The sequence below is a fragment of the Oncorhynchus gorbuscha genome, linkage group LG15 (assembly GCF_021184085.1).
Source record: "Oncorhynchus gorbuscha isolate QuinsamMale2020 ecotype Even-year linkage group LG15, OgorEven_v1.0, whole genome shotgun sequence".
NCBI lineage: Eukaryota > Metazoa > Chordata > Actinopteri > Salmoniformes > Salmonidae > Oncorhynchus > Oncorhynchus gorbuscha.
Genome location: NC_060187.1, coordinates 39,140,648 through 39,153,065, shown reverse-complemented (window position 1 = coordinate 39,153,065; position 12,418 = coordinate 39,140,648). Strand labels below are relative to the sequence as shown.

Here is a 12,418-nt window from a genome sequence, read left to right as displayed (position 1 = left end):
CCATTCCATCGCTGATGCAGAGTGATGTTGGCATGGACAGGAATAGTTTTTGGGGTCAATGGGAGAATCTCAACTGCCAACTCCTCGCATCCTCTCTCCTCGCGAGGGGACCCAAGCAGTATGCAATTAAGATTTTCCATTAGTGACCCCCTTACTTGAAGTTACTGTGGGACGCAGAGCTGTGATGGATTTTAAGGAATACAAATATGTATTTATATACTGAATAAATATAAGTCATAATCAAAGCCTATCCATATTTGTTTCTTCGACGGTGCAGGAAGCATTCATGTTGAATCCTGAACATGCATAGTTGCTAACAAAATGCAAGCCATATGTCATGCTTCTAATGGATAACTAACTGGGACCAGTAAAATCACAATGTAGGGAAATTCTACACATTTGCAAAACACATGACATTTGTGCATTGCAGTTCAGTGGTTTGTGGAAAACATGCTACAACCTTAAGAAGTCGTGGTGATCGCTTGTAATCACAGTGGCTGCAAACATACTCAAACATCAGATCTGTGTATGGGCGCTCTGTGACTGACTGTTATACTGTTTGTGTGCGTGTGTGTGTGCGTCTTTGTACGTGTGTATGCAGATTAGAGGTGGAGGTGGTGGTGGAGCCCAGCTGCAGCAGGGGCCAAGTAGCGGGGTTGATCGGCCTGTCCCCAGAGTCCCAGGACGAGGCAGCGAGCCTGGGGGACTGTAGACAGGAGAGCTTGGCCTCAGACCACCAGGCCTTGTACAGAGACATCTGGACGCTCCGGGCCTCTCTAGAGCAGTACGGCTCCTCAGACCAGATCAACAACGACAGGGACTCTGTTCGCAGCGACGCCGACAGTGTCAGCTCCCTGGGGGGCCGGACCGAGAGGGAGGAACTGCCCAGTAACCCCTCCCAGGACATCGGGGATGAACCCGAAGGGGATGTAGAGCTGCCCATGGATGATGGGATGGGAGAGGAGAGGGAAGAGAAGAAGAAAGGGGGGAAGCAGGACAGTGTGGAGTCAGAGAGGGTCAGTGACGGGGAGTCAGGCAATCGTAAGCTCATGCAGATGGACAGTGGCTATACGTCTATAGAGGCTCCATCTCGGGCGCCAGAGGAGCTAAGACTGTTTGGCAGTAGTGGTAGTATAGACAGGACGGCCCTGGAGAAGAGACACTACTTCACCAGTGCAGGGCACACAGGCACAGTGGGTGAGAGCTTCGAAGCCCGCATCTTCGAGGAAGAGCCAGGCGAGGAGATGCTGGTGGGGGCGACGGGCGGCATCACAATAGAAACGTCCAGGTCTCCCCTGGGCTGGTCTCCGTATGGGCAGATGTTCACTCCACGAGAGGCGCAGCCGCACTCCCACCCACCCTTATCATTACACCGCCGCGACTACAGCATCGACAAGAAAACTGACGCGCTCTTCCATGAATTCCTCCGCCACGACCCCCAGTTCGACCAGCAGGAGTCACCGAGGAAACATCGCTCGCGCATCCACCTCCGCAAACAGTGGCAGCGCAACAAGCAGTACAGTGACCCGGGCGTTCGCTACCAGTACCACTCCTTTGAGAGGCAGCGGACCCCCCTGCGACGAGGCGATAGCGTCAACTACCCTCTGGACACAGGCTTCCACAGCACACTGCCACGCATCGTCAGTGCGCCTGATGAGGAGGCCAGCGAGGGGGCCCTCAGTACCCCCCAGACGCCAAAGGCCGAGGTGGTGGCGGACGGGGCAGGAGAGGTGGAGGAAGGAGACAGGAGGAGAGCGAGTCCCAGCAGTAGCTGTGGCAGCAGCACCATGACCATTAGAGACCTGGAAGGGAGGGCATCCTGTTCCCCTCCCACTGTTCCGGATAGAGAGGGCCTGCTAGGGGAGCAGCCCAACCCCCAGGAAGACACTAGGCAGGCGGTACACCCCCCTGAGGCCCCTTACGAGCCCCCCCAGCCTCCTGACACGGGCAACAGCCGACAGACCATCACAGCCGAGCTGACGGACAAGCTGTGCGCCACTCTGGATGAGCGGCTGTACACAGGCCTGCAACGGACCAAGGACACAGTGGTGGTGACCGAGTGTATGGTGAAGGTCGTTCACGTCTCCCCCGACCACAGCCCAGTGTAGCATGTCTCCAGTCCTCCTCCACTCCTCCCTGATCTTTTGTGTTTCATTTGATTTCAGTCTACGCCGGGTAACTACAATTTCTCTGTCTGTCTGTCTGTCTGAATTAGCTGGTCCCAGACCAGTAACAAGAAAACAGGCTACACTACACAGTATCATGTAGGCTATATGAATACACCCCTAGATAGTATTTACAGTACCATAGTGTCTCTTACTGCAGTGATTCCTTTCTCCTCTTAGAGAAGTGATGATGTAAAGAGCCAGTATGCTCTATGCACTAGTCTATCCACTGTGAAACTAGGTGCTATTAGCCTTGAAATCATCTCAAGATCTGGATACAAAGTTTATCTGGGTGTAATAGGCCAGCCAAGACTGTTTAATTGTAATGTGATGTAATTTAATCTGAATCTATGGTACTAGGAACAGAAACGGAAACAGATGAATTTGAAAATGCATTTTTTTCCCCCTCATAAACGATCATTAAATGGGTATGAAAATGCTGTCCTAATTTGGACACCAAATAAATTGCAGTATCCATATTAGGACCGCCTCGTCATATCCACACTGGATCAGAGAATATTCTTCATCAAGTATCCTTGTTGCTTAATGTCTGGCCTCATGTTTCCATAAAAAAATGTCTTACTGCTTTCCAGAAAAGTGATGGTTGTTAGGACATGATGTTCTTTGTATTTGTTGTTGTTTGTCTATGCTTGTTTTACATTTCACAGCTGGTTGTGACTGTAGTAACTGGCATATTGGAGGCCAGGGTTAGAACAACTTAAATGACAGGTTTTTACCTCATTTCTGTGCCAAAAATACCTTGTTAGCTAATGGAGGCATCTCAAGTGTTTCTGAACCAGGGGTTGGAACTAAAACATTTTTTCCAATCGTTTAGTTTTGAACATAACCGCAAATCTTTCATTTTGTTCCACTGTTCCGACCAGCAAGAGTTTAGAACCCCCCAAAAAAGTACTGGTTTATATTGTTCCTTGTTTAACCTGTCAAATCATGTATTTCATTTCTTTACATTTAGCTCATTAAATGACTTCACCAATCAGCGCAGACAGAGCAGGCAAGCTAGTTGTTTACATGCGTGATGGACAGGCAAGTGTAGCCTATGGTGCAAGATGCAACAGAAATTTTGCGGGTGGAGAGAGCGAGAGAGGGTTGAAGTGCTGGGCATCTTGTTATGACATGCATTATCTGAATTCGGTCCACAGAATTATACCTACGGAGCAGCTTCTATGGAGGAACGTTGAATGTCCTTCGAGCAAGCCAGCTAGTTAGTGTGTACAGAGCCACACCATAATTAAAAACATATTTTTTTGTAGTTAATAAATTCGACATGAAACATGATAACTAAGCCTATAGTATCCTTAACTATCATTGAAAAAGTGAATCCTTTATTTTCTAGCTAATTAAAAAGGTCTCCTGACTTCTGAATCAAGCTTGTAACCTCAGTACAGGAGCCTATGCTTTGGAGAGGAGCAGGTCTCTCTCTCTCACACACACACAAAGATGTTCAGCTTGCAGGCAGACACTGGAATAAGTTTGAGTGAGGGATTTGCATAGGCGTTTTGTTGTGGGCCTAAAAACAAATGCCTGGAATGTAACATAACGTTATTAATCGGTTCCAAAGCTTTGAAAAATAACTGGTATGTTCTGGAACAGTAAGGATCACTTTCATTCCAGGTTCCGTTTCTGTTCCTTGAAAAATGTTGTTCCTTTGTTCCAACCCCTGCTGTTAGAATCACACATCAAAGGCAAGGCTCCCTTGGCCTCCCCCACGACAGTGTTGGTTAGTGCTGGTCTATAGCTGTAAAGGTTTAAATGAAGGCTTTGAATGGGGCCGATGTTGCCCTCGCAGACATTTGCGTTTATTGAATTTATTCATAAAGGCATACTTTCTTGTGCATGGGTTTACCAAACAGGCTTTATTTGTTTGCTCACTTTCTTTTCTTTCCCCTCCTTCTCCTGTGAAAGTTGATAACGCAGCAGCGCATCCCTCTGGGCTGTAAGGACTGCACTTCTTGTCCGTTACCAAACCAGAACAAAGTTGTTATTTGGAGCAAATTCCACACCTTCTCCTTTGACATCCTCTGTGTGGACTTTGCAACCCAATGCCATTCAAGTGTAACCCCACTATCAGATTATGTCTTATGTGCCAAAAGAAGGCAAGGACTGGCATGCCCGTTCCAGAATTACCTTGGAAACTATTTTGCACTTAACTGTGTAGTGGCTGGGAGTCTGCTTCTCCTATATCCCACAATCAGCAGGAATATTTGATCAAAAATAAGGGGACTCCCCCTCCCGTAGTTGAAGTCCACTCTGCCTGGTCTCTTGCTGAGGGTGTAACACAATTAAGATAGAGAAATTGCCGTAAATGGAAAAGAGGGAGATATTTCTAGCTTTCATTTCCCTCCTTTTGGGTGTGACTGTGCTACTTCACAGCCCCGGTGAATCAGATATGTTTCCTTTAATAGGGACATCAGATACCTCCTTGTTATAGCAGAGTGGACTCACAGGCAGAAGGTACCTTAACTCATTAGGGGAACAATGGCCTAAGATGAAAGCTGGTGAGAGGGCTTGAATTGGTCTTCTAGCTTGGAGGCTAGTGATATCCTTCCTTTCTCTCACCTACTTCACATAGCCCACACAGTAGACAGTGCACATTCTGTCACCATGGGAAGGAACCCCAGGGGCTTCACATGTCTCAGCACCATTTTGTGTCATTACCAGGTGCCTTTTATGGAGGTGTTAGAACGTCAAGGAATGAGACGGATCCTTTCGCCAGTCGCCTTGGGAACAAACAAGATCAGATGCCTGTGAGGTTACTGGTTACTCAGCATTCTCTGATTATTGTCAGTAATTAGAGGAATGGTGCATCATTTCTGGACTTAGCAAGGGGGTGACAACACCAACTTAATAAAAAAGATAAGAGGCGCAAATAAATGAGTACATTTGTACAAAGAGTAACTTTGTTGTGTATACAAGAACAATCTTGCAGGAACTAGTGTAGTCTCTTTTATTAGGTGTAGACGTAACTGGGGACACTGTGGTGAAAGACTTTTTGTACACAAGTAGCCTGTCCAATGCATGGACACATTACTGTGCATAGGTTTGCATGATAATGAATAGTTTTAGTACATATATTCATGATTTCTCAGAACTACTGCACCAAATGAATTATTCCATGGTCGTCGGTCGACAGAACAGACATTTAAATCAGCACTGGTACTTAATCTACCTTTGTTGTTTAGGAGTCATGCCATGCTAACTGATAATCTACAATTGAGTTTTATTTCCATGAAAGACAAAAATATACAATCTATTTCTGTATTCCTGCTTGTTATAACTGCTATATTTCTCAAACTAGTTAAGTAGAGCTTTATAAATAACTGATTTGTTGACCCATAACTATATGAGCCTTGAGGGACCAAACAATTAAACCGTTATTTGGGGATTTTCCAATAAGTAAATAAATGAATAAGGAATTAATGGTTGTGTCTCATATTTACTTTTTAATGGTACTCAAAAGCAAAAAGTGTGGGAAGAAGAGGAAGACAAGGGGACTGCAACACTAATCCTCCCTCTTCTCCATCCCACTCCATGTGTTGTTCATTTCAGGTGTTGAGGGTCTAACAGTGTGTGGAGCTGTTAATATGCACCAGAGCCCATGCACATCAATGAATTACTTCACAGTGATTAGGGTTCCCAATCGATTGCAAAGCAGAGTGGAAGTAGGACAGCAGTCTCAACCTCCATATGAACTGCATCACCAACACCACATCAGCAAATATCACAGAATAAAAAATGCCAACATTCCGTCAGATTCCCCAATATATATGCCATTTAGCAGACGCTTTTATCCAAAGCTACTTACAGTCATGTGTGCATACATTCTACGTATGGGTGGTCCCGGGGATCGAACCCACTACCCTGGCGTTACAAGCGCCATGCTCTACCAACTGAGCTACAGAAGGACCACACCCAATAGCTTTACTCCAATATTGCTATGATCAAACCACTAACACCCTGTGGATGTACTTACCAACCTGCAGCAAAGCTATGACTTCTGTTCGCTTTTGCCCTTGGATTGATAAAAGATGCAGTGTTGGGGTAGGGGTAGCCTTTTTGGTCTGTGTGAACATCACTCTCAGGGATGGTCCTGTTCAGTACAAGGTTTGACAGTTCAAATCAATAGTGGCAAGGCCAGCTCCACTAAAACAAGCCCATCACAGCAGGAGCCACAGATCATCTTATCAAAGTAGGCTGCAGCCAACCCTCCCACCAGCCAATACACCAATCAGAATAATACATCAAAGTCAAGGTGAAGCAATCTGCAGTATAGCGTTGTAGTGCCAGAGGAACCTGCAGGTTTGACTGCAGCAGCACACTAGCATGAGCAAATACAGGATGTTCCCTCAAGATGCACTATGCAGAAATGGTCATTTCCTGGTTGCAAATTATAATAGTTCGCCTAATTTTAAATTAGTGACAGAACTGATCAATCTCAGTGAAATGTCAGTTTATCAACTGGCTCGCTCTCAGAACCTAACAATTGAGCCTGGGGACGAGTCGGTCATAAAGTCTCACACTGCCTATTGTTTGATTGACAAGATACATTTATTTATAATACAGCCACAAATAAAAGAGAAAATCACAGAACAAACAGCTGGTGAGGTTGGGGTGCATTTTATATAAATAATAATTAAAACCCATTTTGGGGACTAAAACACCAAAACAAAACTAAAGATGCAAAAAGAATCTAAAGCAAAGACATTCTTGAATAGTTATGCATCCTTGGCTTGTCTATAGTTCCCTTTCCTTTAGCCTGCATATGTCATACTTATTACCGTTACAAATATTGTAGTTTATTGAAATGATCCATGTCATTCAATACACATCACAATGTGCGCTTTAATACAGAGTAACTGTAGGAGAAACAGTGTAGTAGTCTAAAACGAGCTACATTCATACAGTGAGGGGTGGGATTCCCAGTATGATTTGCAGAAGGGGGTAAGTCCTAGCCTCTTCTCCATTTCTCTCTGGAGCTTCACTTACATCATCACGTTGTCAGACAGAAAATAACTAGTGAAATAAACCACTGTAGTGCATCATGTCCTGTTATTGCATGCTGCAGACCAGGCTGTCAAAACATTCATCACCCAAACGTCAGGGAGCCGGAAAATAGAGAACACAAACCTGAGGGAATCAAAAACCGACAATTAGCTACAATCATTTACAGTATTACTCAATGAGTTATCAGCACCCCTCAATTAAACATTTGCACAATACAGTTAAAGATGACTGAATAATAGAGGATTCATATAGTATTACAGTCTAAATAATGGAGGATTCATATAGTATTACAGTCTAAATAATGGAGGATTCATATAGTATTACAGTCTAAATAATGGAGGATTCATATAGTATTACAGTCTAAATAATGGAGGATTCATATAGTATTACAGTCTAAATAATGGAGGATTCATATAGTATTACAGTCTAAATAATGGAGGTTTCATATAGTATTACAGTCTAAATAATGGAGGATTCATATAGTATTACAGTCTAAATAATGGAGGATTCATATAGTATTGCAGTCTAAATAATGGAGGATTCATATAGTATTACAGTCTAAATAATGGAGGATTCATATAGTATTACAGTCTAAATAATGGAGGATTCATATAGTATTACAGTCTAAATAATGGAGGATTCATATAGTATTACAGTCTAAATAATGGAGGATTCATATAGTATTACAGTCTAAATAATGGAGGATTCATATAGTATTACAGTCTAAATAATGGAGGATTCATATAGTATTACAGTCTAAATAATGGAGGATTCATATAGTATTACAGTCTAAATAATGGAGGATTCATATAATGGATCTTCAATTTCATAGTGAGTATTACAGTCTAAATAATGGAGGTTTCATATAGTATTAGTCTAAATAATGGAGTTTCATATAGTAACATAAATAATGGAGGATTCATATAGTATTACAGTCTAAATAATGGAGGATTCATATAGTATTACAGTCTAAATAATGGAGGATTCATATAGTATTACAGTCTAAATAATGGAGGATTCATATAGTATTACAGTCTAAATAATGGAGGATTCATATAGTATTACAGTCTAAATAATGGAGGATTCATATAGTATTACAGTCTAAATAATGGAGGATTCATATTTATTACAGTCTAAATAATGGAGGATTCATATAGTATTACAGTCTAAATAATGGAGGATTCATATAGTATTACAGTCTAAATAATGGAGGATTCATATAGTATTACAGTCTAAATAATGGAGGATTCACATAGTATTACAGTCTAAATAATGGAGGATTCACATAGTATTACAGTCTAAATAATGGAGGATTCACATAGTATTACAGTCTAAATAATGCCTCTCCAACGATTCACATGGAGTATTACAGTCTAAATAATGGACGATTCACATAGTATTACAGTCTAAATAATGGAGGATTCACATAGTATTACAGTCTAAATAATGGACGATTCACATAGTATTACAGTCTAAAAGAACAATGGAACCAAGATTGTATGGATAGTATTCTGCATCTGTATTGCTTCTCCACTCAGTTGGTGCTGTAAGCCTCTGTGGCCATTCGCAGTGAGTGGGAAATGATGTCATCTTCAATTTCATACAGCACTGTAGATGTAGTGTTTCAAGGGGTACTGTATTATATAATTATTTTAACAAATATGTTAAATGTGTTGCATATAGCACGAAACATATTTGTTAGGAAGGGCTATTCTTCAAATTAGCATCAGAATCCCCTATTGGCTCAGGAAATGGTGTGACGGTTGCAATGCATTTGTATGAACCTGTTAACCAGGCAGGAGTGCATGATGGGATCCTTCATTTTTCCTTCAGAAAGAGGAATGTGAAGCAGGGGGAGTTTGTTAAAGAGTCAGAGCCCGTACTCAGCAATGACTCATCGGGAGAGAAAGAAAGAGAGCGAGGGAGACGGAGGGAGAAAGAAGGGAACCCACATGAATGAGCAGGTGCCTCGGGGGGAACACAGAGAGAGGGGGGGAAATGGGAAGAGAGAAGCCTAGAAAGCAGATTATGCTGCATCTCCCTCCCACGCAGTCCGCCCACACACTCCTGCTCTCCATCCATACAGAAAGAGAGCATCAGCGTCAGTCAGGGCTCTTCCAACCCCCACCCGTCCCTAGCACCATACGCTGCGTCAACCAGCCCAATCCTGCCTCTCCAATAACCGAACCTTCCTCCCCTCTCCTCTCCCCTCCCTGGAGACTCCTCAGGCCTGTGTTTTTTTTAACCTTGAGAGCAGCTTGGAAGGCAATCAAGGCACACATGCTTAATTACACCAGGCAGAATCTTACTTCCATTTGCTTTTTTTGTATACAATTAGCTGTAGGTTTCAGGAGGGGATCAAAGGAGTATGTCATCTCAGTTAAATTGATAAAAATGTTAGCTTACTTGGATTTAGTAGCATTATCATCTGAAGGTCACAGGGATGCCACAATGTCTAAACTACACCATATTGTACAGCTGTTAAACACTCCCCCAATGCCTCCTCCTACTCACCTGTCCAGTATATGTGTTCAGGGCTGGGGGTCCAGGGGCTGCCCTCATTGCTGCTTGCAGTTGGACAGCTTGCGGATGCGGCTGTAGGTGGACACTCCTTTGCGTGAGGGGTTGGAGGAGGAGGAGGAGGAGAGGCGTTCTGATCGAGACCTGGTCCTGCTGGTGGTTGGGTAGTGGTCCTGGTCTGTCTCCGTGCCGTTCACACATAGGGTCCTGAGCCCCAGCCCCAGCCCCGGCCCCACACAACCCCCCTGGTGCCCGTTCTGCTCCAGCCCATCCTCATGCACCCGACCTGGGAAGAGAACACAGAGACGAGAATTAGAGGTTGCAAGTCAGTGGTATAAGCTGACTCAGGGAAACATACGCTGTCAGCCATCAGGTTAGACTCCTGGTGGAAGTCAGCTTTATGCACAGATCTGGGATCAGCTTACTCCCCCCCAAACCATTAGGTGGAAATGAAAAAATGCCCTTAAATCATTGTCAGATAAGTATCTAGGTCTAGGAGGACGTTTCTCCTCCACACTGTTAGTAACAGGTCAGAGTGACCCGAGATAATGGGGGAGGTGAGCACTGAGCAGCCTTGAAGAAAGTTTGTAGACGGGCAAAAACTGTTGGGAGACCTTTATTCAATTTAAGATGCAGTTCTTCTAAAGTTGCAAAAGTCTTGCAAAACTAAGGTGAGGTGGGCTTTAGCTTAAGTAGTGACTGAGCACATTTGGGTCCACTTGCCAAATCAAATCCTCCAGACACGAACAGTATTCTCACCAGTCCTGTTTTTTAGTCCAAGACTATGCTTCTATGTCCGGGAGTTGAGTTAGGGCTGTTGCGGTGACAGTATTGCCACCACACTGGGAGTCATGACTGCAGTCAAAAACCACGTGACTCAAGAATGTGTTGGTAGTATGCCTATTAAATTCACTAATGAACGTCAGGTTACTAATGGCCTGACACTCAGGGCTCTATTGTCCCTCTAACCACTCTGACGTTAATGCAAATGCAATCTAGAATCACATCAAACACTTATCAAAACAGTATCATGCTTTTTTTTTTTTTTTTACACTCACCACTAGGTTACATTTTGTTACATCTGTGATTATCAATTTGAAGAAAGAAGATCAACAACAGGTTGGATCTGAATGGAAAACATGGTTGTTGTAGATGTTGTTTCAAAGCCAAACACAATTAAATGGACAGCGCTTTCTACGGTGATGATTCATTCAACAGGCCTTTAATTAAGACATTGCATGTAGAACCCATACGAATATCAGGGCTTATGCATATGCCTATATATGAGCCCAAGCCCGAAAAAAAAAAAAGAATTAAAAATGATTGCGCTGTTATACAATACATAGCCTACCACATGTTACGCAGTGGTGGTCAGTGTCGTTTAAGATAAGTGAGGACAAATGTTTTTTCATGAGCATGGCCTTATTTCTATTACAGCATATTGGATGACTGTCATTCATATTCCATTCACCCAGTTCAATGTAACATGGATAGGTTTAGGCTACTACAAGATACTCAAATTCTCCCTTTACCCATCATGAGGTTGCCACAACCGAGCCTATGAATGAAAGTTTCCAACGTAGGAACATGCACACTTGGTCGAAAGAGTAATATGGAGGTCACACAGTGACAGACAGTTACACATTATATACTGCCTTGCACAATCTTGCCTGCATCTAGCTTGCAAATTAATTCCGATTGGAAAAAATTCAGGCATTTTCATCCCGTTGTTTACTTTCGTTTAAGAAACATTTTTCAACAGAATCGGTGGATGAATACACCACTGATCATAGCAGCCACGTTGTATTCACTCTATGCACTCTTATCCTCTCACCTTTTCTCTTCATGTGTGGACAACACGTCAGCTGTATGTGACCAGGCAAAAAATAAAATAAACACCTTTCCAAACAGAACCGCTACACAGCCTACATCAACGTTAGTGTACAGTCAGTAAGCGGTTACACCAGCGGGCCTCGCGGCAATATATTTGTAATACCAAAAGCTTACATTGTGTTGGAAAGTCAAAGCCAGTGAGCTAACATACACCCTGCTCAAACAGAGGGATTCCTTCAGTAGGCTAAACTACCTAGCTGCATTTGCTAGCTAAGTAACGTTAAGTGAAACTGAAAAAAAAAATGAAATCTCTATTTCCCTCTGGCTTCTTCCTAATTTTTGTAAGGAATTCAATTTGTTCAACTATGGTCTTTCCCTCTCTGAGTCAAATACTCACCACATTTTATACACTGCAGTGCTAGCTACCTGTAGCTTATGCTTTCAGTATTAGATTAATTATCTGATCCTTTGATTGGGTGGACAACATTTCAGTTCATGCTGCAAGTGCTAACATTCTCCAGAAGTTGTCATAATTATCGTGTAAGTCTATGGAAGTGGGTGAGAACCATGAGCCTCCTAGGTTTTGTATTGAAAAACAAATGATAGTCCCACTAAGAGCAAACCAGAAGGGATGCGTATCGCTGCAGAATGCTGTGGTAGACATGCTGGTTAAGTGTGCCTTGAATTCCAAACAAAACCACAGACCGAGTGTCACCAGCAAAGCACCTCCACACCTCCTCCATGCTTCACGGTGGGAACCACACATGCAGAGAACATACGTTCACCTACTCTGCGTCTCAAAGACAGCGGTTGGAACCAAAAATCCAAATTCGGACTCAGACAAAAAAACAAAAAAAGACTTCCACCGGTCCATTGCT

At 43.2% G+C, this 12,418-nt stretch overlaps 2 protein-coding genes across 3 annotated transcripts in view; one reads left to right on the top strand and one right to left on the bottom strand.

The window, feature by feature from the left end:
* The window catches only part of LOC123998101 (voltage-dependent calcium channel beta subunit-associated regulatory protein-like), a 50,536-nt gene extending 44,943 nt beyond the window's left edge, over nucleotides 1-5,593 (top strand). For both annotated transcript variants that reach the window (XM_046303014.1, XM_046303013.1), the window contains exon 10: nucleotides 602-5,593. In XM_046303014.1, coding sequence (XP_046158970.1) covers nucleotides 602-2,108 — 1,507 coding nt within the window. In that variant the 3' untranslated portion in view covers nucleotides 2,109-5,593. The remainder of the gene's footprint in view (nucleotides 1-601) is intronic.
* A 1,119-nt stretch (nucleotides 5,594-6,712) lies between these two features.
* The window catches only part of LOC123997101 (serine/threonine-protein kinase STK11-like), a 36,686-nt gene continuing 30,980 nt past the window's right edge, over nucleotides 6,713-12,418 (bottom strand). The window contains exons 10-11 of the mRNA XM_046301138.1: nucleotides 9,702-9,993; nucleotides 6,713-7,310 (exon numbers count right to left, since the gene is read on the bottom strand). Of these exons, the coding sequence (XP_046157094.1) occupies nucleotides 9,746-9,993 (248 nt within the window). The 3' untranslated portion in view covers nucleotides 6,713-7,310; nucleotides 9,702-9,745. The remainder of the gene's footprint in view (nucleotides 7,311-9,701; nucleotides 9,994-12,418) is intronic.